Source organism: Cuculus canorus, chromosome 3 (genome assembly GCF_017976375.1).
Source record: "Cuculus canorus isolate bCucCan1 chromosome 3, bCucCan1.pri, whole genome shotgun sequence".
Lineage (NCBI taxonomy): Eukaryota > Metazoa > Chordata > Aves > Cuculiformes > Cuculidae > Cuculus > Cuculus canorus.
The window spans coordinates 75,193,329-75,217,576 of record NC_071403.1 but is presented as its reverse complement, the minus strand read 5'-3'; the positions used below and the strand labels follow the sequence as shown (position 1 = coordinate 75,217,576).

Below are 24,248 nucleotides of genomic sequence, written 5' to 3'. Positions count from 1 at the left end.
GGCCGGGTCAGGCCGGCCCCGCCATGGCCCCGCCGCCCGCTCCGCGCTCACGGCCCCGCTGCGCCGCCACCCCCGCCGCGCCGCGCCGCCCCCATATAAAGCGATACAATGTTGCCTTTTATGGAGAAGCCGCTCCTTATATGGGGCGAGCCGGCGCCCCGCCGGGAGGCTGCGTCCGATTGGCTGGCGGGAGCCGAGCGGCGGCGTCCATTGGCCGTCGGACGGGACCTCATTTGCATAATCTCGACGGCGTGCGCGTCACTCTCAGATTGAAACACGCAGGGAGGCTCTTAAAGGGGCAGTGACCCCCGCGAGCGGGACGGGACGGGACCGGCCGGGGCGGGACACCCGCTATATGTACATACATATGTATCATATCATAGAATCATTGAGGTTGGAAAACACCTCTGACACATCCAGTCCAAACGCCAGCCCGACACCACTGTCCCTGCTAAACCGTGGCCCAAAGTGCCACCTCTACACGCTTTTTGAACACCTCCGGGGATGGTGACTCTGGGCAGCCTGTTCCAATGCTTCACCACTCTTTCAGTAACAAGTTTTTTCCCCAATATCCAGTCGAAACCTCTCCTAGCGCAACTTGAGGCCCTTTCCTCTCATCCTATCGCTTGTTACTCAGGAGAAGAGACCAGCACCCACCTCACTACAACCTCCTTCCAGGGAGCTGCAGAGAGCAATGAGGTCTCCCCTCAGCTTCCTCCAGGCTGAACAATCCAGTTCCCTCATCCACTCCCAGAGCCCCTGCGCTTCAGACCCTTCCCCAACTCCGTTCTCCTCTCTGGACACGCTCCAGCTTCTCAATGTCCTTCTTGTACTGAGGGGCCCAAAACTGAAGGCAGTATTCGAGGTGTGGCCTCACCAGTGCCGAGCACAGGGGGACAATCCCTTCCCTGCTCCTGCTGGCCACACCATGGCCGATCCAATTCTGTTGGCCTTCTTGGCCACCTGGGCACTCTTCCAGGCCTCACTGCCCTGTTTCCTACTGCCAGCTCCAGGCACTCGTGTCCTCGTAGGGGGACACACTGCATACCTCAGAGTCCCTGCTGTCCTCAAGATGTGCTCAGGAGAAGCTCCACACCGACCACCCAGCCTGCATCACTCAGGAGGAGCCCCACACCGACCACTGAGCCTGCATTGCTCGGGAGGAGCCCCGCACCAACCAGTCTGCCTGCAACTTGGTGATGCCACCGGGTAAGTCTTTCTCCAGGTAAGTCTCCACTCACAGTCTGCAGAGGACAAGGCGCTGCCCGATTGCATCTGGTGGCTACAGAGTCTATCTCGGTTCAGGAGGGGCTGCAGAGGCACTGGGGCCTGCGTGGATGTTCAAGAGTGTGCAGGGCACGGGCCTGGGCAGATATGACTAAAAATAGACATTGCCCAAACACAAGTTGACCACTGGTCAGAAGAAAAGGGGTCTCCACTTAACAGTATGAGCCACAGCTATCTTTAAGTCCACAAGGAGGGAGAACAGCGTCCTGTATTACAACTGTCTTAGGGTAAGATAGACGGCCTACACTCTTGTCCTCTCAGGAGATGGCTGGGCTGGCCCCAGTACACAGACAGGGACCCATGCTCACCTCCACTTTGCACCTCAGAGTGTTCGTGGCAGGTGGAGGAGCTACATCCTCTGCTCAGTTGTGAGCCAGGACCTCCACAGGAGAGGGACAGCCCATGCAGGCAGGACAGCCAGGCATGGGGATCAGCAGGAATGCAGGAAGGACTGCAAAGGCCCAGAGCTCAAAGCTGTGGGTATAGAGCCACATCCTTGCCTGAGAAAAGGGCTCTTCCACACCATGTCCTACAAACAGGAATTGCAGCCCAGGACAAGACCTCACCTCTGCCAGCACCAGTCCTGCCACAGATCCATTTTGCCTCCTGGGGACCCCATGGAGGGTTCCGCAGTTTGCACAAGCCCTTTCCATATCTGCCTTATCACTCAGAGGACATGCACGCTTGCCACCAGCCTTCCAGCTGTCTCCCACTCTTCAGGGCCAACCTCCTACAGAACAAGGGAGTGACTGCAAAAGCAACCCCCTCCCCCCTCACAACCACCACCTCCCCCTCCTCCCCGCCAGCCATGCTCCTCCAGTGAGCACACATGCCATTTATAGCTCCCAGCAGGGCTGCTGGAACTCACATGCCTCCCATCACATGCCCTGTCCACCCTCCCTTCCAGCTGAGCACAAACTACACCTGGCATAGGTGAGAAGGAGGCCTTGCTGCGTTACGCCAGGCTGAGGAAGGGTCAGCGAGACCCTCCACGTGGCTGGAAGCACCAGTCAGGCTGCGACCAGGCAGCACATGGAGCTGACAGCCAGACCCAGGCTGGTCCAGCTCCTCAGCACAAGCATGCGAACACTGCAGGTACCAGGATTGGGGTTCCTCTTGCCCTTGCGGCTACTACACACTCCCTCCTTCTCCCCTCCCATGGCCTTTGGATTGCGAGGCCATGTGGAAGCCTTTTGCTCCCCAGGCTACAGGAGTGTGAGCAAGCAAGATGTTGGGACTGGCTCAGTTGAAGCTGGTGCATCCCTTCTACTACCGTCCTCTCCCTTCCCAGCCTCATCTTGGGGATGCTTTCCAAGATGCTTGTCCCACTTGTGCTTTGAATGGGACCAGAGCATTCAGCCTGCCTCTAATCTTCCTGGCGCGCCCGTCTCTCAGCAAGGCAGTCAGGTGTGCCCTGTAGAGCCAAGCCCTGTCCCCAGGCCACCATCACCCATAGGACACAAGTTTCCAGCAATGTTGGACCTCCCCAGCCAAACCAACACCCAGTGGCAGCTGGAAGCAGCTTAAACCGGGTCTTTGGCCACTTGACAACACCCCAGTCATAGAATTCACATTTCTAACTCTCTTCTCACACAGGTGTGGGCACAGCACTTGACACTGTGCCACAAAAGCCTCTTACCCAATTACCCCCAGTGATTCCTCCAGGCAAGCTGTTGCCTGTGCCAGCTCCACTGTAGCATGGGCCCTGCAGCTGCCTCTAGCATCACTACAGCCCTCTGTGTCCCCTCTGCATTCCCCCTCTAGGCCACTGCAACAAGTCCTTTCTCATCGTCTTCCAGTTCTTTATCCATATTTCAACCGGGGAACTGTTAAACATCCTCTGCGCTCAACACTGGGATTGTGGTTGTTTCCATCCTGTTACTGACCCATTGATATTTCAGCTGCTTATTTGACTGCTGCTGAGTACAGGTAGGTGCCAGATTCATTCTGTGAGGAGTAACACCTAGACTGGAGGTACTGCTGCAGAGGTAAAATGAGATTATGGGCTTTCTTAATATGCTATTTTTGGTCAGCAGATGTGTGCTTCTGCCCTTCATACATGACATCAGGGAAGAGTGTGAGTGGTGCAGCTGCATGATGGGTAGGTAGCCAGTGGCTAAAGGTGACGCCATTCCCTCACTAACAGGTATAGTCACACAGTACCTGAGCAGAGACCGGTGTTGGTAACAGGATCCATCCACAGGAGACACACAAGACTGGATTATAAGGCTACAACATATACCTAAAACACAGGGCTAGAGACAAGGTCAGAACAGGACCACCTACAAGATTGCTCAAAACAAAACTGAAGGGCCAGGCTTGAGTTTAAATGTGGCTTAAGAAGGTGGGAGCTCCCACATGAGGCTGCTTAGGAGAATTATTAATAGAATGGGTTGCGAAGGACCTTAAAGATCATCCAGTTCCAACCCCCCTGCCATGGGCAGGGACACCTTCCACTACATCAGGTTGCTCAAAGCCTCATCCAGACTGGCTTTGAACACCTCCAGAGATGGGATGTCCACCACTTCTCTGGGCAGCCTGGGCCAGTGCCTCACCACCCTCACAGCAAACCGTTTCTTCCTAATCTCATCTAAATCTCCCCTCTTTCAGGTTAACACGTTCCCCCTTGTCCTATCCCTGCACTCCCTGATCAAGAGCCCTCCTCAACTTTCCTGTAGCTCCCTTTCAGTACTGGAAGGCTGCTATGAGGTCTCACTGCAGCCTTCTGTTCTCCAGGCTGAACAATCTCAACTCTCTCAGCCTGTCCTCTTATGGAAGGTGCTCCAGCCCAATTCGTGGCTCTCCTCTAGACCTGCTCTAACAGATCCATGACATTGCTAAGGACTCCAGGACCGAACGCAGGCCAATTAGTTCCCCCACAGGTCCCTGACACAGCTGCGTAAGAGCCATAGGGCAGCAGATGAAATCAGAGCAAACCAAAAAGTGCTTTTCGAAGCTGGATATTGGATTTGTGCGCTCATTGCCCCAGGATGCTCAAAGCCTGCATAGTTGTAAGGAGAACTTGGATACATTTCTGGCAAGAGAAAACATCAAGGACTGCTGGAAATGCCTGGTTTGGAGGTCATTGTGCTTTAAGGAGTTGTTAGCTGGGACAGTGCATACCTTGCATCCTCTTATACTGTACAGCAAATGTTCAATTTTGGCCACAGCTGGTGGCCAACTACATGGACTTTTGCTCTGATGGATCCATCCTGTTCTTTCCAGGTTGTCTTCCTTTCCCAAGTGTTTCTTTAAGATGTTCCTTCAATTTGGCCTGAGGCCATTGGATCCCACCTCTGTCAATTGTCTAAGTCCTTCCATTCTCCTGCAGGGGCCCTGATTTCCCACTCTCTTCCACTGCATTTAGCTAGGACTGTATTTGCTCAGCTTGCTGTTTCCAATTAGTTTGGCCAACATCTGTCCTATCCCCAAGGATACAGAACTTTTTCATTACATCACTCCCAAAAAATACACAATTCCAACCCCCATCTTTCTGCACCCTTTGAGTCTGGAGTTTGTCCTAGTTTTGGTGCCTCTCCATCTGGGTGCTCCCCTGTAGTCATCAGGTCTTGACTGCATGGTAAACAGGCATTTGAGGCCTCAGGATATGTTGGGATAAAGCACCCCATCCAGCCACTGCTCAGAGAACCAGCCCACTGCAGCCGTGTCATCCCCTCACAGTACACATAGCTGTCTGCATGCATGAAGCTTGTGGAGCAAGGTTGACACTCCAGAATTCCTTGGCATCTCTGTTCTCTCACTGTGGCATCACAGAGATGCTATTTGGCTAGGCCACCACACGTGATGGTGCCAGGCTCCACCTCCAGCCCACCAAGGAGCATTTTGTGTGAGCACAGTAACTGCCCTGCTACTCTCCTGGTCATGTTCAACACTGGACAGCAAGGGGGAGAAGGGATCGTTTAATTATAGAATCATAGAGTCATGGAATGGGTTCAATTGGAAGAGATTTCAAAGCCCATTCAGTTCCACCCGCTACCATGGCCTGGGACACCTTCCACTGGATCAGGTTGCTTAAAGCCTCAGCCAGCCTAGCCTTGAACACCTACAGGGATAGGGCAGCCACCACTTCTCTGGGGAACCTGTGCCAGTGCCTCACCACTGCCACAGGAAAACATTCCTTCCTAATATCTCATCTAAATCTCCCCTCTTTCAGCTTAAAACTAGTATTGTTTGTTGTGTCAAATATGCAGGTACCCTTCACCTGGGGCAGAGACTCAACGTCCCTCGCTGGCCTGTCTGTTCGCTGATGCTACACAACTGCCCTTACCTGTCCATCACCTCTCAGGCAGCCTCTGAGGAAGAGCACCAGTGACCAGCATCGAGTTGGAAACTCCTGCTGCAGGATGAGCTGAGACACTGCAGTGTAGGAATGCTAGTCCAGCCAGAAGCATTGAGTACCAGGATCCAATATGATCTATCCCCAGGTGCCCAAGCAAGAAGTTGCAGAACCAGCTGGGAGTATTTCTGTGGCAAGATGTGCTCCAGAGGACAGAAATACTACAGGGATGCAAAGGCAAGACAAGACACATTCACCAGTGACTTGGCTGAAGAAATCAGCCCAGTGTGCAGCCCTCCTGCCCAAGATGAGGGGCAGCAGGAAGGAAAGTCCACAGGAATGAATTTGAAGCAGCCCTAAAAAGGACTTAGGGGTGCTGGTGGATGAGAAGCTTGTCATGAAGCACTGTGCACTTTCAGCCCAGAAACCCAAGTGTGTCCTGGGCTGCATCCAAAGCAGTGTGACCAGCACAGAGGGAAAGGATTCTGCCACTCTACTCCACTCTCACGAGATCTCACCTGCAGTCCTGCATTCAGTTCTGGTGTCCTCAGCACAGGAAGGACATGGATCTGTCAGAGCAAGTCCAGAGGAGGCCACAAAGATGATCCAAAGACTGGAGCACATCCCATACGAAGATAGGCTGAGTTGGGGTTCATCCTGGAGAAGAGAAGGCTCCGGGGAGACCTTAGAGCAGCCTTCCAGTACTCAAAGGGGCTACAGGAAAGCTAGGGAGGGGCTCTTTATCAGGGAGAGCAGGGATAGGACAAAGGGGAATCGTTTTAAGCTGAAAGAGGGGAGATTTAGATGAGATCTTAGGAAGAAATGTTTTCCTGTGAGGGTGATGAGGCACTGGCACAAGCTGCCCAGAGAAATGGTGGATGCCCCATCCCTGGAGGCATTCAAGGTCAGGTTGGATGGGGCTTTGAGCAACATGATCCAGTGGAAGGTGTCTTCACCGATGGCAGAGGTATTGGAACTGGTTGATCTTTTAACTGGTTGATCCCTTTTGACCCACAGCATTCTATGATTCTATTTGCATCCAGGCCTGGCCCTGCAAGCTCCTCAGCCCTCTACAAAGCAGCAGCTCAAATCTCCTGTGGGAAAACACAACTCAGTGCTGGCTACAAAGCTGCCCCAGGCCAAATTCAGTTACAAGGCAGAAAAGCGGTACAAAACCTGGGCTACCTGAGCTGTGGGGAAGAAAATTAACGTGTCCATAAGCTCTTGCTTCAGGGAGTAAGACGGGCATTTTCTCTTAAGACTAACCCATGACTGCCCAGAGAGACAGTAAGTGCTGTCCCTCATGGCACAAAAGGCTGGGAATAGCATCTCAGATCCAGCTGGGAAGGGGGCAAAAGGGTTAAACATAGGAGACAGATGTGTGAGGAATGGCCCCCAACCCTTCCCAGGAACCATGTCTGGAGGGCGACAGTCAAACAGCCATGTGACAACATTGTCTTACAAACACCCAAAAGAAACAACAAAAAAAGAGCCTTCTTTATTGAGAGCAGCACATAAAAACCCAACAAAACCCAACCCTTCTTGGCTGCGGTACCCTCCGCTCAAGCAAACAAACTAACTCACTCTAGGCTGCATTCCAGTAACAGAAATACTATGGTAGGGAGGAGTCAGAGGAAGAGGGAGAGATGGGGCGCTGCCCAGAGTTATCGTACAAAAAAAAAGGCACAGGGTAGTTGGGAAAGGTAGTGAGGTCCTTCATATGCCAGGCACTTAGTGTTCCTGCTGGCCGGCCTGTACCTGTGGGGCACTGGGGAAGCAGGCATGTCTAGCACAGATGGACGGAGAGAGAGAGGCCGGGCCAGGCCGGCAGATATGCACGTGGTGAGAGGGGACAGAGAGCCTGGTGCTGGGGCCCAGCTCTTCCTGGGTTATGGGGAGCTGCGCTTCATCCACGCCAGCAGCCCAAGGGCTGGGCAGGCAGAGAGCAAGAGGCAGCAAGGGCTGTCTTTTGGGACCTGTGGAGGAGAGGGGTGGGAGGGCTGGGGTACACTGGCTTGTGCTTTGAGTCCAGCAGCTGCTGGTGCTGAGCTGCTCGCTGGCGCATTGGGGTCAGGCTCAGCAAGGAGTGCTGCAGGAGTGCCAGGGGCTCCCCCAGGCACCTACAGACCCCTGTCCACCCCGCTGCATTTGTCCCCAGCAAGGGCCAGAGTGCTCAGGCTTTGCTGTCGGCTGGGCTGTCCCCAAGGGTGGTGGCGAGCTCGCTGAAGGAAGGTCGATCTTTAGGGCTGGGGGCCCAACAGCGCTGCATGAGCTTGGCAAGGCGCGAAGGGCAACCCTCGGGGTGTGGAAGCTTCGTCTTTCCTGATTGCAGACCTGGCATGAAAGCAAAGTTCAAAGGCCGTTGTGGAGAGGCGTGGATCCTCTCCTCAAGGTGCAAGGAGGGCAGCATCTCTCCAGGTGGGCTGGAATGGCCTCCTCAGCCAGACCAGTACCACAACAAGAAGGGGGTCGTCACACAGCCCAGCTTGCCCCCTCTACCAGAGGAAAAGGAAGGTTGCTACAGTGCTAGGCACAGCACAAGGTACTCTACATACCTGCTAGAACCTCATCATCTGCCAGAGGAGTGTAGGGCATCTCCCCATGTGTGAAGACCTCCCACATGAGCACCCCAAAGGACCACACGTCTGACTTCGTGGAAAACTCGTCCTCCAGCACAGCTTCAGGTGGCATCCAGCGCAGCGGGATCCAGGCCTGGCGGAAGTGGTAGTACTCACTGCAGGCAGGAGAGGTAGGCGATGAGACTGGTGTCATCCTATCCCCTCCCATTCCCCTGCCAGGCTCCCAGCTGACCTGTTGTACACATCCTTGCTGAGGCTCAGGGATGAGACCTTGACCTGCCGCTGGGCACTGACCAGGCAGTTCCTGGCTGCTAAGTCCCGGTGTACAAACCTGTTGTTAGAGAGATGCTCCATGCCCAGGGCCACCTGTGTGCAGAGAGACACCTGACCCCAGAGAGATGTCAGCACTGACTGTCCTCCACAGGGTCCCAAGCCCCACAGCACTTCCAAAGCTGCACTATCACCTTATGTTTGGTAGTGAGAGGCTGCGGCTTCAGAGACTCGTCTTTGCTCTTGGAGATCCTCAGGAACTGCTTCAGGTCCCCCTAGAAGACAGACAGCAACTCAGAGGCAGCATCTTTCCATGCTACCAGACACACTGGGCCCTGCAGTGCCCAGTCGCGGGAGCCTCATGGATCTTCATCTCCTGGGCCGTAGTCCCCACTTGTACTGCCCTTATCTCCCTTCTGGGCTTCAACTGACTAAGATCAGGGCAAGAAGGCCTGACGTTTCCATAAGGTTTTCCATGCCCCACACTGATTTCTCTCCCATGAACTCCAGGCTCACCACAGTAGCCCTTAGCATTCACAGCCACTCTGCGGCATGGAGTCCCACAGCATAACATACTCAGCTGAGTCATGGACCACAAATCAGAAGGATGTGGAAGAGAACAAAGTCACATCCAGGCCTTGCAGGAGACCCCCACTCCCCTTGAGACTCCTCCACATGTTGGCAACAGAGGTAAACACTGTGTGATCTCCCTACACCTTGCTTGCCCTGGACCATGTCACACAAAGCCCCATGCTCACTGTCCACCCCTCCTCCTCCTCCTCAATGCAGGGCCCTTACCAAGTCCACATACTCCAGCACCATGTAGTGCGGCTCCGCCTCGCGGCACAGCCCCAGCAACCGCACCACGTTGGAGTGGTTCAGTTTGCCAAACATCTCTGCCTCTCGCCGAAAGTCCAGCTGCAGCTGCTCATCCCTTGTCTGCAGACTTTTCACCAGGACCAGTGTTTCATCCTCACCATCCTCTGCACCTTTTGCCTTGGCTAGGAACACTTCACCAAACTCCCCCCTGCCTGGAATTGTAGAGCAGCACATGGGAAGACAGCATACGTTAGGACAGCACATGTATTTGACAGCCCACTGGCTACAGGGCCTTCTGCACCCCAACACATCCAGTTTTCTGGTGAGGACATGCTGGGGTTTCAGCCACAGTTTCTTGGAGTGGGGTCGTGCCCAGGGTGGCCCAGCATACCCAGGGTTGTGATTGTCTGCAGGTTGGAACGTGGAAAGTGCATCTTGTCAGCCGCACTGTGCCGCTTGCTGGCCCCAGAGCTGCTGCCCAGGTTGGTCAAGGCCACTTCTTCCTGGATCTCTGCTGTCATCTGCCCATTCTGCAGCAAAGCACCACCTGCAAAGGAAGCACAAACAGCTTCAGCATCCTATGCAGAAGATGTCATTGCTGGGCATCAGCCTCTTCTGGGATTGACATTCCAAACACCCACAACCGGCTCCAAGCACCCCAGCAAGACTGGCCTCCACACAGTTTTCCTCTCTGAGCCCATGCCCAGCCCTATCTCTGGCAGCCCTGCAGCCACCCATGAAATCAGATGCTGAGCAATGGCTTTGGTCCCAGAGCCAACCAGCCCCATCTGGCCTTGTCTATCCCACGCCACTCAAGTAATTCCGAAGGGGTGGCTACATCCAAACTACCATTAACAAAGCTCCACAGAACAGCAGCAGGAGATGGGATGTGTGAGGCAAAGATGGAGCAGACAGGACCCTGTGCACTATAACCACAGTCTTGATGTTCAAGAAACTCTCAAGTCTGGCATCAGCTGCTGCAGCCTGCCCCTCCTGCTCCCGTTCACTTCCCAGCAAGCCAGCAAATGCTTGTGTCCTTGGTAATCTTCTACCTGTCAGACACGATCAGCCTGGAGTTTCCTCTGCTGGTTGGATTAAAGCACTGCTAGCAAGCACTGTCCTTGCAATCAGCTCCAGCAAACTTTCTACTCAGGAACTCCACTAGAAATTTCTCTGGCAAAAACAGAAGCCAGCGAATAATGACAGAATGAAGGTGGAATGGTTTTAAGCTGAAAGAGGGAAGATTTAGATGAGATCTTAGGAAGAAATGTATTCCAGTGAGGCAGTGGCACAGGTTGTCCAGAGAAGTAGTGGCTGCCTCATCCCTGGAGCTGTTGAAGGACAGGTTGGATTGGGCTTTGAGCAACCTGAGGGAGTGGAAGGTGTCCATGTCCACAGCAGTGGGGTTGGAACTGGATGATCTTTAAGGTCCCTTTTGACCCAAACCATTTCATGACTCTATAGCAGGACAAAACATTATTGCCTTAAGAAAGTTAGAAAATCCTGTGTTTTACAGGCAGCTTGTAAGAAAAACACTCTGTAGATAGCTGTATAGATAGCAAACCTTGATTTTGAATGCATTTACTGCTTAGATCAGATGTGGCACTAGGAAGCAGTATCTTCCACAAGCTGAAGATGGGAGTTTGAATGTGGGGCACAGCAATGAGTTAATGTGGCTCACCCACGTGCTGCACATCACCCTGCATCACTGCACACACTATTTCAGCTAGTCCAGTCACAAGCATTAAGGAAACATTGGGCCACGCAGAAAGATTTAATCATAAAATTAAGACTTGACCCCACACGCTGTAACTCCAACAAGAATCCCACTGCCTGTAAGTTCCATCAAGGGCTATTGTACAGCAGCATGTGTACATGCACACTTACAATGCATGCATACAAGAGAGGAACCAGCCCACCACTGCATCCTGAGCAGGTCTGGCCATGATGACAAGGACAGTGGCTTTGTCACAGGTAGGCTTGGAGCTGTGAAGACTGAGATACATTGACTCAAGAGCCATGGCCACCCACAGCTGTGCTCTTTCCCACACTGGAATAATATTTGAAGAAGACCAGAGCAAAAAGCCTCCATTGACCCTATAAATCAAAGCTCGACGCTCCTTACACTCTTCCTGCTTTTATGCTAATTATTAGCAAGACTGTTTGACCCTGTGCTGTCTGCACTCATGACTGATAGTGTCTTGAGACTACAAGCTTGAAGCCAAGAGGATAATACAAGATGACTGCTGCAGCTGTGCCAAGAAAATACCGAAGGCTGCGGAGCGAGTACACTGCCACTGAGAGACAGCACCAGCGGGCAGCAACAGAGAGAACAGACATCCCCATGCTTCAGAGCTTTGACAAGACAGTCAGTAACAAAGGGACTGCAAAATGAGCAGGAAGTTTAATTTATGTATCCAGAGGGGAACTAAGTGTAGAGGACCTGCCTCCCTTGCCCACCAGCCTGCAACAGCTGCCCTGGAGAAATCAGCACATGCCAACAGAGAAATCAATGTTCCACTCAGCCCCCGCAGCCTACCTCCCCAAATGCTACGTCTGTGTTCACCCAAAAAAACCAGCAGCAGTGCTGTCAGACAGAGAGACACTGAGAGCCAGCACCCTTGTTACAGAGGATGTGGCACACTAAGGAGGTGACCTTAGACAGTGACTGACTTGTTAGGAGTGCAATGATCCATAGGAAGGATCCATTTCAAATCCATAGGAAGGTCAAATCTGTCTGGATCCCAAGGGCACTGGAACAGTCACCTGGTGGCCAGCCAGGGAGTATTTGCCATCAGGTAGGTGATGAGATACTCAAGTCAGACAACTAGAGAGGGGCTACATCAAAAGGAGGAAAAGAGCCAGATCTTCGAACACCATGGCAAAGGGGGAGACCCCACTGGAGCTGACAGCAAACACAAAACACTTCTCCAGTTATGAAGATGGTTATGGAAGGACCAAAAGGAGCACAGATGTCTGTGTGGCTGGGTCTGCTTGCAGCAGTGAGGATGTATCTCTCTGACAGCTAAACTGGTTCCAAATGAAGGTGCTAAGAGGCAAACTCTGGCAGCATAAAAAGAAAAATACAATAAAGACAGGCCAAAGTAAAAGTCTGAGACCACCTCAAAAAAGATGAAAATACATCCTTTCCCAGGAAGATGCTAGCCAGAGAATCCTGGCACAGTTGAGCTGCCTGCAACTTGTCCTCAGGAAGTGCTCACAGTGGTAACAGCAGCAGAGTAAAGAGCTGCAGAGATGTGCCTGCTCCCAGGAGGTTCCCCGCAGCCAGACTTCTCTTCTGAAGGTCTACCTCTGTTCAAAGCACCAACACAAAAGGAAAAACAGCAGACAAACCCATTGGTGATGCTTTGCCAGGACCTGAAGGCAACCCCTACATGATCAGGATGTTGCTGTGTGCTGGAGAACTGGGAGGCGGAAGAACATTTACAGTGGTGGCAGGAGAGAATCGGGGAACTGTAAGGGCAGCAAACTCAACCGCACCCCATCATTTACAAGTCCTCACTGGTATCAGTGATGCGAGAACAACCACGGCATCAGAAGAAAGAGCTGAAAAAGCTTTTGGAAATGAAAACGATGCCCCAGAGACCTCTTGGGTTCCCTGAAAGAGTCATGCAGCTCATGCACAATGGGGACCCAGTTTAGTCTCTTGGCAGGGATTCTGCAGGGTCTCATGGAAACAACTGTCAAAAAGCAGCTCAGCTGCCACAGGGGAACATCCTCCAATGGACAGGTGGAAGGTACAAACCACAGTAGTACAACATGCTGCCAACACGGAAGGGGCGCTGTGGGATCTATTTGCCAAAGCCACTAGCTTAGCTAGCAGCAAAGGTAAGGCCAGCTGTGGCCAGCTGCACAGGGACACTGAGCACCGGGAGGTGCAGCCAGAGCTACAAAATGAGGCCTGAGGAAAGCATGATGTCCATCCACAGTAGTGGGATGCCTGCATTCTCTCCGGAGCGGGATCTGTGGACAGGGAACTGAAGTAAGTGGCACAGCTGGAAACAGAACATGGCACAGCTGTGCCACTGCCAAGCTGCATGCATCAAGTCCTGTCTGGGGCTCCCCACCTCAGAAAGATGATAGCACAACCAGAAAAGGCACTTGCAGGAACGATCAGATAGATGGAAGATGGCCTCAAGTTGCGTGAGGGGAGGTTTAGATTAGATACTACAAAAAGAATTCTTTACTGCCAGAGTGGTGAAGCATTGGAAGAGGCTGCCCAGGGAAGTGGTGGAGTCTCCATCCCTGGAGGTGTTCAAAAAAAGTGTATACATGGCACTTTGGAGTATGGTTTAGAAGGCAAGGTGATGTTGGGTGGCTCAGTTGCGAGCTGTGATTTGAACAGGCCGGCAACGTACTGTTATTTCATTACATCGCAATAGGGATACTCTCCTCCCCTTGACAAAGGATGTATGTCACGCTGTGTAGGGCTGCTGGAAAGCAGGAGCGATATATAACTCAGCAAATGGCCACGGCATGGGGCTGGGGTGCAGGTTCCACACCAACTTGCCTATTTCTCACATGGCAGCAGGTCTCTGCCACCAGCCACAGTCAAAAGCAGCACAAGACAGTCCAAGGGTAAGGAGGAGTCCCCTGTTCCCTGGGAGCTCCCTGTCCCAACACGGGTCGGCAGTGAAGCCCCTACCGGCACAAGTGCCACCTCACCATTCAGACACTCCATTTCAGGCTCCTCGCCCTCTGGGTGCTTCTTCAGCCTCTTGGCCTTTCTCCTCTTCTTACAGTAGAACATCAGCCCCAGCACAATAATGATGTAGGCAACAGCCGCCCCCACCGAAAGCCCAATGGTCTGAATCATCTTGTAGGGCGTGTGGCTGCCAGGTCCCTCATCCTCTTCTGCTGCCGGCTTGTCTGCATGGCAGAGAGCACCAAACAAATGAGGGTGTGGAGTGGTTTCCCAAATCATGCTCAGGAACGTGCTGGAGTAAGGAGAAAAGCCCCCTTCCCGCTGTTTCCACCCCCGCCAGCACACCGTGCTGCATCCCAGTGGAGCTCCTGCTGTAATACCCTAGCAGGCATGACCTGGCTTGCAGCACCCAGCAGCGGGGCCAAAAGCAGTGCCTAGAGCTGCCAGGGATACTAGGAGGCCACATCCCACTGCTGGGCATCTTCCTTACCTACAACATACAAGAAGGCCTCACGATGCTTAATGTTGCAGCTGTTGCCGGCGATACAGGTGTATTTTCCGGAGTCCTCAGTGGTGACGTCGTAAATCACCAGGGAGCCATTGGGCATGATCTGAATCCTGCCAACCACACAGAGGCCTTTGCAAGCACCAGAGGGCAGAAGCAGGCTTGGGGCACCCGCAGCCCCACCTCCCCAGGATGCCTCAGCCTCATGTTCCCCATGCAATCATCTTGAATCTCCTAAAGCTCAAAAACAAACGGCTGCAGCTCAACTACAGCTTGGCAGGCTGTGGTAGAAAGAGTAATCCTGAAGCCAACGGAGTCCAGCCCCACAGACACAACTGACCGTGTGCCCCCCAAGCTGGGAACCTGAGACCACGCCATCAGCACCCACATTCTCAGTAGGCATGCGGAGCACCATCCTGTGTCACATTTCAGTTTGGGATGGAGACTGTGTACCTGGGCAGGAGCTTGCCAGGATCCAAAATCTTGTCCTTCCCTTTCCACTGGATTTGCGGCACGGGATCTCCCTCTGCCTGGCACTGGAACATGGCTGTGTGTCCCTGGTACACCGTTGTGGGCTCTGGCTCTAGCTTGAAGGTGACGTAAACTGAAGGCAGAGAGGCCGACAGAAATGCTGTCACCTCTTAGGAATGGTACTTAGCTCCCACAAGGCAGCAGGGCCAGCACTGGCACAGTGGCACATGCCCTTTTGGGCTGTATGAAAAGCACTGACACTCAAGTGCCAGCAGCAGAAATCAAAGTTGGGCCAGACATTTCTCTCTCCACAAGAACGATCCAGTTGGGTGCTACCCAGGCAAACTGACTGCAAGGTCAGCACAGCAGGAAACCCCCCTGCCTGCTGCAGAGCACTCACCTGCTACAACGAGCTGCACGGTGGCACGGATCTCGCCTTGTGGGCTGTTGGAGGCAATGCATGTGTAGTTCCCTGAGTCACTCCTGCTCACCTTGTGGAAGGATAAGATGCCGGCATTGTGGCTAACATGGGATGGCAGGCTGCTCCCATCTGCAGGATGCAAGAAGAGTGATCATGGAATGGTTTGGGTTGGAAGGAACATTAAAGATCATCCAGTTTCAACTACCTTGCCATGGGCAGGCACACCTCCCAGTGCATCAGGCTGCTCAAAGCCTCAGCCAACCTAGCCCTGAACACCTCCAGGGATGGGGCAGCCACCACTTCTCTGGGCAACCTGTGCCAGTGCCTCACCACCCTCACAGCAAAACATTCCTTCCTAAGATCTCATCTAAACCTCTGCTCGTTCAGCTTAAAACTGTTCCCCCTTGTCCTATCCCTGCAATCCCTGACAAAGAGCCCCTCCCCAGCTTTCCTGTAGCCCTCTTTATGCACTGGAAAGCTACTATAAGGTCTCCCCAGAACTCCCCCATTTTCCAGGCTGAACAAGGCTAACTCTCTCAGCCTGTCTTTGTATGGGAGGTGCTCCAGTCCTTGGATCATCTTTGTGGCCTCCTCAGGACTCACTCCAACAGATCCATGTCCTTCCTGTGCTGAGGACTGTAGCACTGAATGCAGGACTCCAAATGAGGTCTCACGAGAGTAGAGTAGAGTAGAGGGGAAAAGTCCTCTCCTTCATCCTGCTGGTCACACTTCTTCTGATGCAGACCAGAATATGGTTGACTTTCTGGGCAGCAAGCACACATTGCCAGCTCAGTCGTGCATGACGCACTGTGCCACACAGCAGCTTCCCAGGCAGCCACAGCACCACTGCTTCACCCATGCTGGCGGTGAGTCAATGCAAAATTCCTGGGGTCCGAAGTCAGAAACAGACATATTGCATCTAAGCCCTCCTTACCTGTTTTAGTCCACTGAATGGTGGGTTTTTCCCGACCAGTGGCTGAGCAGGACACTGTAACCTCCTTATCGAACTCCATGCACTGCAGTGGCTGAGGTGGTGGGGTGAACTTCAGCTTCTCTGCAAAGGATGAATGTGCTAACTGTTAGCACCTCTGGCTGCAGAGGGACAGGAGCTGGTGGTATCCCACCTGCACCCCACCAGGCAAAAGAGCTCCCCACAAGGGGAGGATGTGGAGTGCTTGTCAGCATACCTAGCACGTGCACCCGTGCGTATCCCTCAATGCTGCCCGCTGGCGTGCTGCTCACACACTTGTACATGGTCCCATCATATACCTCCACATTGTTGATGCGCAGCGTCCCATTCTCAGAGATCTCAAACCGCGAGTCCTGCCCAGAGGGGAGAAGGGAGTCTGTCACCAACCCTGGGCTCAGATCTTGCTTGTGGCACTCCCAATACTCCACACACCCACACCATGCCTCAGACAGATGCAGCCCTGCTGAGATCCCCCAGGAAGAACTGAGACAAGCCGCAGTGATGCGTTTCTGAAGGACATCTCTCTTGTCACTGGCCCAAAAGCACAGGGCTGGCTGCCAGCCAAGTGGCCAGACAGAGCCAATTGTGCACCTATACACCAGTAGGATGGAGATGGTGCCAGGAACTCGGCCAGAATAGGGCTGGCAGAGATGCTGGGCCTAGGAGCAAGGTGGAGAAACAGCAGCAGTAGAAGAAAGAGCCAAGTAAGTACCTGGCAGAAATGCCCACGAGCGGCAGGGGCTTGCCCCATTGCCTCACCTCAGAGATGGAGATGCCGTTGCGGTACCAGGTGACAGTGGGTTTCAGGGAGGCCTTGCTGAGGCAGTGCAGGTATCCCGGCTTACTCTCCTCCAGCTGGCTGTCCTTGGGCATCTCTACCCACTTGGGTACCGCTGGGCATAGAGGCAAGGGGTTACGCAGGGCTGCTCACCACCCATCTGGCCAGCACCAGATCAGCAGCGTGCAGCCAGCCACGGGCCCTGAAGCCCAGCCACGAGAGATGTGCCTCTCTGTATCAGCGAGGTGATGCACCATCCTACCCCGGTTCACCCCAACCCCATATCCAGCTCCCCTCTCTGCTCCCAGCCATTATTGGAAAGCTGCCTACTAGCCACAGTGATGCTCAGCTCTTGTTTCTTCTCTCCAGCCTTGTTGGCAGCATGGCACGTGTAGGTCCCCGCATCTGCCTCGGTGATACTGGTGAAAATGAGATGCTCTCTTTCTTGGTACACCCTGCCAGCAGTGGGAACTTGCTCCTGGTTCCTCTCCCACCAGACTTGGGGAGTGGGTATGCCTCGTGGGACAGGGCAGGTTATGCGGTGCCCCTGGTTTGCTGTCAACACCTTCGGGGAGAAGGGTGCCATTTCTTCGATTTCTGAGAGAAGCAACAGACAACAGAGCTCAAACAGGGCAGGAATGTGTAGCCAACCCACCAGCATCCCCATGGGTGGCACCAGCCGAGGGAGAGAGTGTACAAGCTATGTTTGCTTCCCTCTTCCAGGCAGCAAAGATGAGCCATTTCACAGATAAGCCCCGTACTGACCATTTGCTATATTGTCACTTAGGTCCAGAATGACACTGTAGCTCTGGGACCCACTGCCCACCCTGCCACCAGCCCCAGTTCCTCACCTGCCAGCCGCAGAGTCGCCTTCAGCACAAGAGCTTTTCCCCTCTGCCCATGGCCAATGCACTTATAGACACCAGTGCTGCGAGGCCTCACCTGGGTGATCAGCAGAGAGCCGTTGGCGAACACAGTAGTCCTGGGCATGTGGGGAGAAGCAGGGCTCAGTGGGCATCTCTGCAGGACATGGGCCAGAGCCACAGCCTTGTGATGTCCCACATGAGCCCATGGAACCAAGAGGGAGACTGTGCTGAGTCAAAGCTTCCCAGTGCAGAGCAAACAGCACACTTAAATAAGGAGATGGTGGGATACCCATTTCATGGAGGAGATAAGCTAACAGAAGTCTCCTTCTTAGAGAAGAGCTGGTCCTCACCAAAAGATGCACCACCCAACTGGGCCAGCTCTGACACTGGGCACAGCTGGGAAAGGGAGTCAGGAGCACAAGGTGGCGCCCAGGAGCTGCCAGGCCACTGGGCATCTGGCACCCAGATTGCACCACTTGCCTTGCACAGTCTGGCTGAGACATCCCAGGATCCAGGTCTACCATCCATTGGCAGCCTGGGCTGGGAGACATCGCCAGCTCTGGGGATTGCCCATGTGTATGTGTCTCAGGTTTGGAAACATTCCTAGATCTGAGGATCACCATGCACTGGTATCTGGAGGTGCAAGACAGCCATGGGCCCAGGGACTGCTGTGCAGATGTTGGGGGCTGGGAGATGTTCCTGAGTCCTGGGGATCACCATCTGTGGGCATCTGATACCAGGACACGTCCTTGATTCTTGGAATTCCTTAGTGGGTGTCTGGGCCTTCAGCTGCCCCTGGCTCCACAAAATCGCCACATGCAGACATCTGGGGCTGGGAGACACCCCCAGTTCAGGGGATCATTACATGTGGGCATCAAGGACTGACAGACTCACAGACTCATCCGAGGACAAAGTGCTTGCCGAGTCCTATGCAGATAAAGGCCATGCACAAGTACCAAGTCCTTACTAAACCCAAGCCAGCCAAGCCAAGAATCCAATCCCAGTGGCCAGCCTGATGCTGAACACTTGCCCTCGGGCATGGCCAAGGTTTAGCCTCCCTCTGTTGTTTCTGGAACACTGTGACCCCTCCTCCTCCCATCCCTGCCCACATCACTGGGGTCCCAATTACTTGGATCTGTTGGTGATGGGGCTGTCTTCAAAGAGCCACTCCTGTGTAGGAGGGGGCACGGCTGCAAACCGGCAGTCAAACATGGCCTCTTCATTCTTGGTCACAATGAGGTCCTGCGGGACTATAACCGCCTGAGGAAAGCTCTCATCTGCAATGGCAAAGACCACAGGAGAGTGAGAAGAGCAGAGCGGCCTGTGGTGTCCCTACACCAGTGCTCTGAGGGAAACTCAAAGAAGAGCTAGGTGCACCCTGTGGGCTCAAAGAAGGCAGACATGCCAGCATGGCTGTAGTTGCACAGCCAGAGCCAGGAGAGCATGCTGGAGAAAGCCCCTTCTGCTTCCAGCAAGGCCCTGACCACCCTAGGCTCCTAGCAAGCAGATCAAACCTGACACCAGACTGCGAACTCCCTTGCCCAATTCCAAATAACTCTCTAAGGTGAACTCTCCTGCCCACCCTGGGCCTTGCTTCCAAGGCCAACAGGTTTTCTCACCCCACACGGCACCACGGTGGTACTGGTATTAGCAAAACAAGCAGCACCCACAGCCTCCAGGGTCAAACCTTCATAGAATTTTCGAATGGTTTGCATTGGAAGAGACCTTAAAGTCCATCCATTTCCAACACCCCTGCCATGGGCAGGGACACCTTCCACTCCACGCTGTTCAAAGCCTGATCCAACCTGACCTTGAACACCTCCAGGGATGGAGTGTCCATGAATTCTCTGGGCAACGTGGGCCAGTGCCTTACCACCCTCACAGGAAAACATTTCTTCCTAAGATCTCATCTAAATTTCCACTCTCTCACCTTAAAACCGTCCCCCCTTGTCTTATTTCTGCACTCCCTCATAAAGAGCCCCTCCCTGGCTTTCCTGTAGCCCCTTTGAGTACTGGAAGTAGTACTCCTTCTGGACAGAGTCTCCTGCTGTTGAAGGAGGGAAGATCCTGGTGCTCCAGTAACAGAGACGGCAAATTAACATCCATAGACAAAGTAAGTTCAAACCCAGCCATGTGTCAGGCCTCTTTCTGGCCAGAGGCTTCACCTAGACAAAGGCACAGCAGTCTGACACTTGGACATCATTTAGTAGGCACGGTGGTGCTGGACTGATGGTTGGACTGGATTTTCTTACAGGTCTTTTGCAACCTTAACAATTCTATGATTCCCCTGGCTGCCGCCCTGCAGCAGAGGGGAGGCTGTTGGCAGAGCAATGAAACAGCTGAGTCCCCACGCCCTGCGCAGCCACGTCACAACTCACCGATGATATTCAGAGTGAAGTTGTTCTGGCTGCAGACAAAGCCGACAGCACTGCGGGCACAGCAGTAGTAGAGACCATTGTCGTCAGGGCTGGCGCTCTGCAGGGTCAGTGTTCGCTCCTTGTTGCTGACAGAGTAGGTGCTGCGGCCATCGGGGAGCGGGATGCCATCCCGAAACCACTGCCATGTGGGGCTGCAAGACAGGGGCAACAGGGTGACCAGGTGTGGGGAACCAGCGTGACTTCCCAGAGAGCACGTGTGCAGAGGAGACAGCCCAGAGATGGCCCATGTCCCTGGTTCTCCGTCCCCACTGCTGGCCCCGACACAGACATGAAGCCATGAGACATGCAGCCAAGTGGACGGGACATGACTGGAAAGCAACGGAGAGTGACCGCAGCACATCAAGCAGCTCAGCGACTGGACTGTGACAGCCCGTCCTTACTGTGCTCCTTGCTACGCGGCCCTGAGGAAGCCGTTTGCCTTCTCCCCCGGTGCTCAGCCACAGGCTCAATCCTGCCTTTCACCTTCCCTAGACTCTACTGAATCCTCGTAGGAGAGAAGAGAGAGACAGAGAGAGAGGGGAGGTGCAGGGGGACCCTTGGCAGGGTCCGCTCCTCAGGAGGCAACCCTTACCGCGGGTGGCCGTCGATGTGACACCGCAGCACCACTGTGGAGGAGGGCTGGATCTCAGCTACACTGGCCGGCTGCTTCAGCACCACACTGCCTGTCTCAATCCCTGTGGGATCAAAAAATATTAACACAGCCAGCTCTCCAAACCAACAGAGCCCAAGTGGATGCCAGCTCAGTAATAATCAGAGCAGACAGCAAGGGCACAAGTATGCTTAGAGACGCATAAGCCCTCAAGTCAGCACTCACTCAGGAGTAAAGAGACATTCACCCTGCCAATGTCCCACTTTGCCCTGTGTAGCTGCTCTCTGGAGGATAAAAGGGGCTCTGAAAGGATCTGCAGTGCTAAGGACACACTTGGTGCAGTAACACAGAATCATGGAACCATAGAATGGTTTGAGTCAAAAGGGACCTTAAAGACCATCCAGTTCCAACCCCCCTGCCATAGGCAGGGACACTTTCCACCACATCAGGTTGCTCAAAGCCCCATCCAACCTGGCCTTGAACACCTCCAGGGATGGGGCATCCACCATTTCTCTGGGCAACCTGTGCCAGTGCCTCACCACCCACACAGGAAAATATTTCTTCCTAAAAGCTCATCTAAATCTCCCCTCTTTCAGCTTAAAACCGTTCCCCCTTGTCCCATCCCTGCACTCCCTGATAAAGAGGCCCTCCCCAGCTTTCCTGTAGCCCCTTTCAATACTGGAGGGCTGCTATAAGGTCCCCCCAGAGCCTTTTCTTCTCCAGGATGAACAACCCCAACTCTCTCAGCCTGTCTTCATATGGGAGGTGCTCCAGGCCTTGGATCATCTTTGTGGCATCCTCTGGGCTTGCTCTAACAGATCCATGTCCTTCCTGTGCTGAGGGCTCCAGAATCGAATGCAGGACTCCAGGTGGGGTCTCACGAGTGTGGACTAGAGTGGCAGAATCCCCTCCCTCACCCTGCTTTGGACGCAGCCCAGGACACACTTGGGTTTTTGGGCTGAAAGTGCACAGTGCCAGCTCATGACGAGCTTCTCATCCACCAGCACCCCCAAGTCCTTCTCTTTAGGGCTGCTTCAGATCTATTCCTGTGGATATTTCTCCCTCAGATCTCATCTAAATCTCCCCTCTTTCAGCTTAAAACCGTTCCTCCTTGTCCTATCCCTGCACTCCCTGATAAAGAGCCCCTCCCCAGCTTTCCTGTAGCCCCTTTAAGTACTGTTGTAAAGTCTCCCCAGCGCCTTCTCTTCTCCAGGCTGAACAACCCCAACCCTCTTGGCCTGTCCTTGGATGAGAGGTGCTCCAGCTCGTGGATCATCTGCATGGTCCCCCTCAACATCCCAATTTCATATTTACAAATGGGGTCGGTTGCAGGAGAACACACCTCTGGCAGCATTAGGAACATCAGAAGATACAAGCGGCCTACAGGGAACTAAGGATTTTGCAGCTGGAGAGGTTTTCTACTTGCACAGCTCATGCTGTCCAATCCCTGTCTCACCACAACCCTCCCCATGCATTAGCAGACAACCTGGCAAACCTGTTTCCAGTGGTAGGCCCTTGCAAGAGAGCATTTTGCCCTGTCTGCAGTGGGCAGCACCACGGGCCTGGCTGCCCTCACCCCACACTCACACTTGATATTGAAAGATGCATTGGCTGTGCGGGCCTCCTCCCCAGTCAGTAAGTTCCTTGCTACACACTGGAAGTCCCCGGCATCCCGGTGCCGATCAACAGCAGCAAACTGGAGGTTGCTGCCTTCCTTAAAGCGCTGCTCCGTGTCCTGAACGGGGAGGCCATTCTGCAGCCATTCAAACTCCACATCCGCTGACTCCTCAACCTCACAGCGGAGGATGGCGCTGCGGCCATGCAGGGCGTCCTGGGAGTACGGCTCCTTGGTGAAATGGATTGCTGCCCGAGCCCCGACAGCTGCAAGACAGAAAAAGGAGGGCATGTTCAGAGCATAGGTATGGGGAAAAGGGAGTAGGTAATCACGTACTGTCCTTCAGGGTCCAGAGACAACTGAAACCGCCACGTTAGGAGAAACAGAATCATGGAATGGTTTAGATTAGATAAGACCTTAAAGATCATCCAGTTTCAACACCCTTGCCAGGGGCAGAGATCTGAGATGCTATTCCCAGCCTGTTGTGCCATGAGGGACAGCACTTACTGTCTCTCTGGGCAGTCATGGGTTAGTCTCCAAGAGGAACATGGTGTCTTAAGAGAAAATGCCCGTCTTACTCCCTGAAGCAAGAGCTTATCGACACATTAATATTCTTCCCCACAGCTCAGGTAGCCCAGGTTTCGTACCACTTTTCTGCCTTGTAACTGAATTTGGCCTGGGCAGCTTTGTAGCCAGCACTGAGTTGTGTTTTCCCACAGGAGATTTGAGCTGTTGCTTTGTAGAGGACTGAGGAGCTTGCAGGGCCAGGCCTGGATGCAAGTAGAATCATAGAATGCTGTGGGTCAAAAGGGATCAACCAGTTAAAGATCAACCAGTTCCAATACCTCTGCCATCGGTGGAGACACCTTCCACTGGATCATGTTGCTCAAAGCCCCATCCAACCTGACCTTGAATGCCTCCAGGGATGGGGCATCCACCATTTCTCTGGGCAACCTGTGCCAGTGCCTCATCACCCTCACAGGAAAACATTTCTTCCTAAGATCTCATCTAAATCTCCTCTCTTTCAGCTTAAAACGATTCCCCCTTGTCCTATCCCTGCACTCCCTGATAAAGAGCCCCTCCCTAGCTTTCCTGTAGCCCCTTTGAGTACTGGAAGGCTGCTCTAAGGTCTCCCCGGAGCCTTCTCTTCTCCAGGCTGAACAATCTCAACTCCCTCAGCCTGTCCTCATAGGGGATGTGCTCCAGCACTCAGATCATCTTCATCTAGGAAGATGACCATCATCTTCTCTAGACTCAATCTGACAGATCCATGTCCTTTCTGTACTGAGGACTCCAAAAACATATCCCAAAGCACATCTGCCCAAAGCAGTACCTGACAGGGGAGTTTAGACAGATCAGTGCTCAGATTCCAGCACAGCTGTTTGAAGGCTCTCTCTCCAGCAATCACTGGGACAGAGTGTCTGAGCTTGCCAGAAGCCAAGTAGAGCCCTCTGCTCCATGGCGTCAGAGGCAACAGGAGGGAGCTCCTGTGACTCACTGCTGAGTGCCACACTTCCAGCCTGAACAGAGAGGTGTCCCGCAGTGTGTGAGCCCAGAAGTCAGTCACCAGAACAGCAGAGAGCAAGCAGTTTCCTGGGCAATTCAATTGTTTCTTTGAGCTCTTCTTGCCCTTTTTTGGGGGGCACATTCTAGGTTCTAACCAGGAATCAAAACTGC

At 53.6% G+C, this 24,248-nt stretch overlaps 1 protein-coding gene across 1 annotated transcript in view; it reads right to left on the bottom strand.

Annotated features, from left to right (window-relative positions):
- Positions 1-7,059: 7,059 nt before the first annotated feature.
- Positions 7,060-24,248, bottom strand: part of PTK7 (protein tyrosine kinase 7 (inactive)) — a 47,340-nt gene continuing 30,151 nt past the window's right edge. Inside the window, exons 2-20 of the mRNA XM_054063201.1 lie at positions 22,544-22,837; positions 20,939-21,041; positions 20,308-20,498; positions 19,059-19,206; positions 17,915-18,045; positions 17,394-17,660; positions 17,045-17,178; positions 16,503-16,638; positions 16,250-16,369; positions 15,295-15,444; positions 14,877-15,027; positions 14,409-14,536; positions 13,939-14,142; positions 9,644-9,799; positions 9,232-9,464; positions 8,628-8,708; positions 8,396-8,547; positions 8,140-8,318; positions 7,060-7,918 (exon numbers count right to left, since the gene is read on the bottom strand). Of these exons, the coding sequence (XP_053919176.1) occupies positions 7,758-7,918; positions 8,140-8,318; positions 8,396-8,547; positions 8,628-8,708; positions 9,232-9,464; positions 9,644-9,799; positions 13,939-14,142; positions 14,409-14,536; positions 14,877-15,027; positions 15,295-15,444; positions 16,250-16,369; positions 16,503-16,638; positions 17,045-17,178; positions 17,394-17,660; positions 17,915-18,045; positions 19,059-19,206; positions 20,308-20,498; positions 20,939-21,041; positions 22,544-22,837 (3,119 nt within the window). The 3' untranslated portion in view covers positions 7,060-7,757. The remainder of the gene's footprint in view (positions 7,919-8,139; positions 8,319-8,395; positions 8,548-8,627; positions 8,709-9,231; positions 9,465-9,643; positions 9,800-13,938; positions 14,143-14,408; positions 14,537-14,876; positions 15,028-15,294; positions 15,445-16,249; positions 16,370-16,502; positions 16,639-17,044; positions 17,179-17,393; positions 17,661-17,914; positions 18,046-19,058; positions 19,207-20,307; positions 20,499-20,938; positions 21,042-22,543; positions 22,838-24,248) is intronic.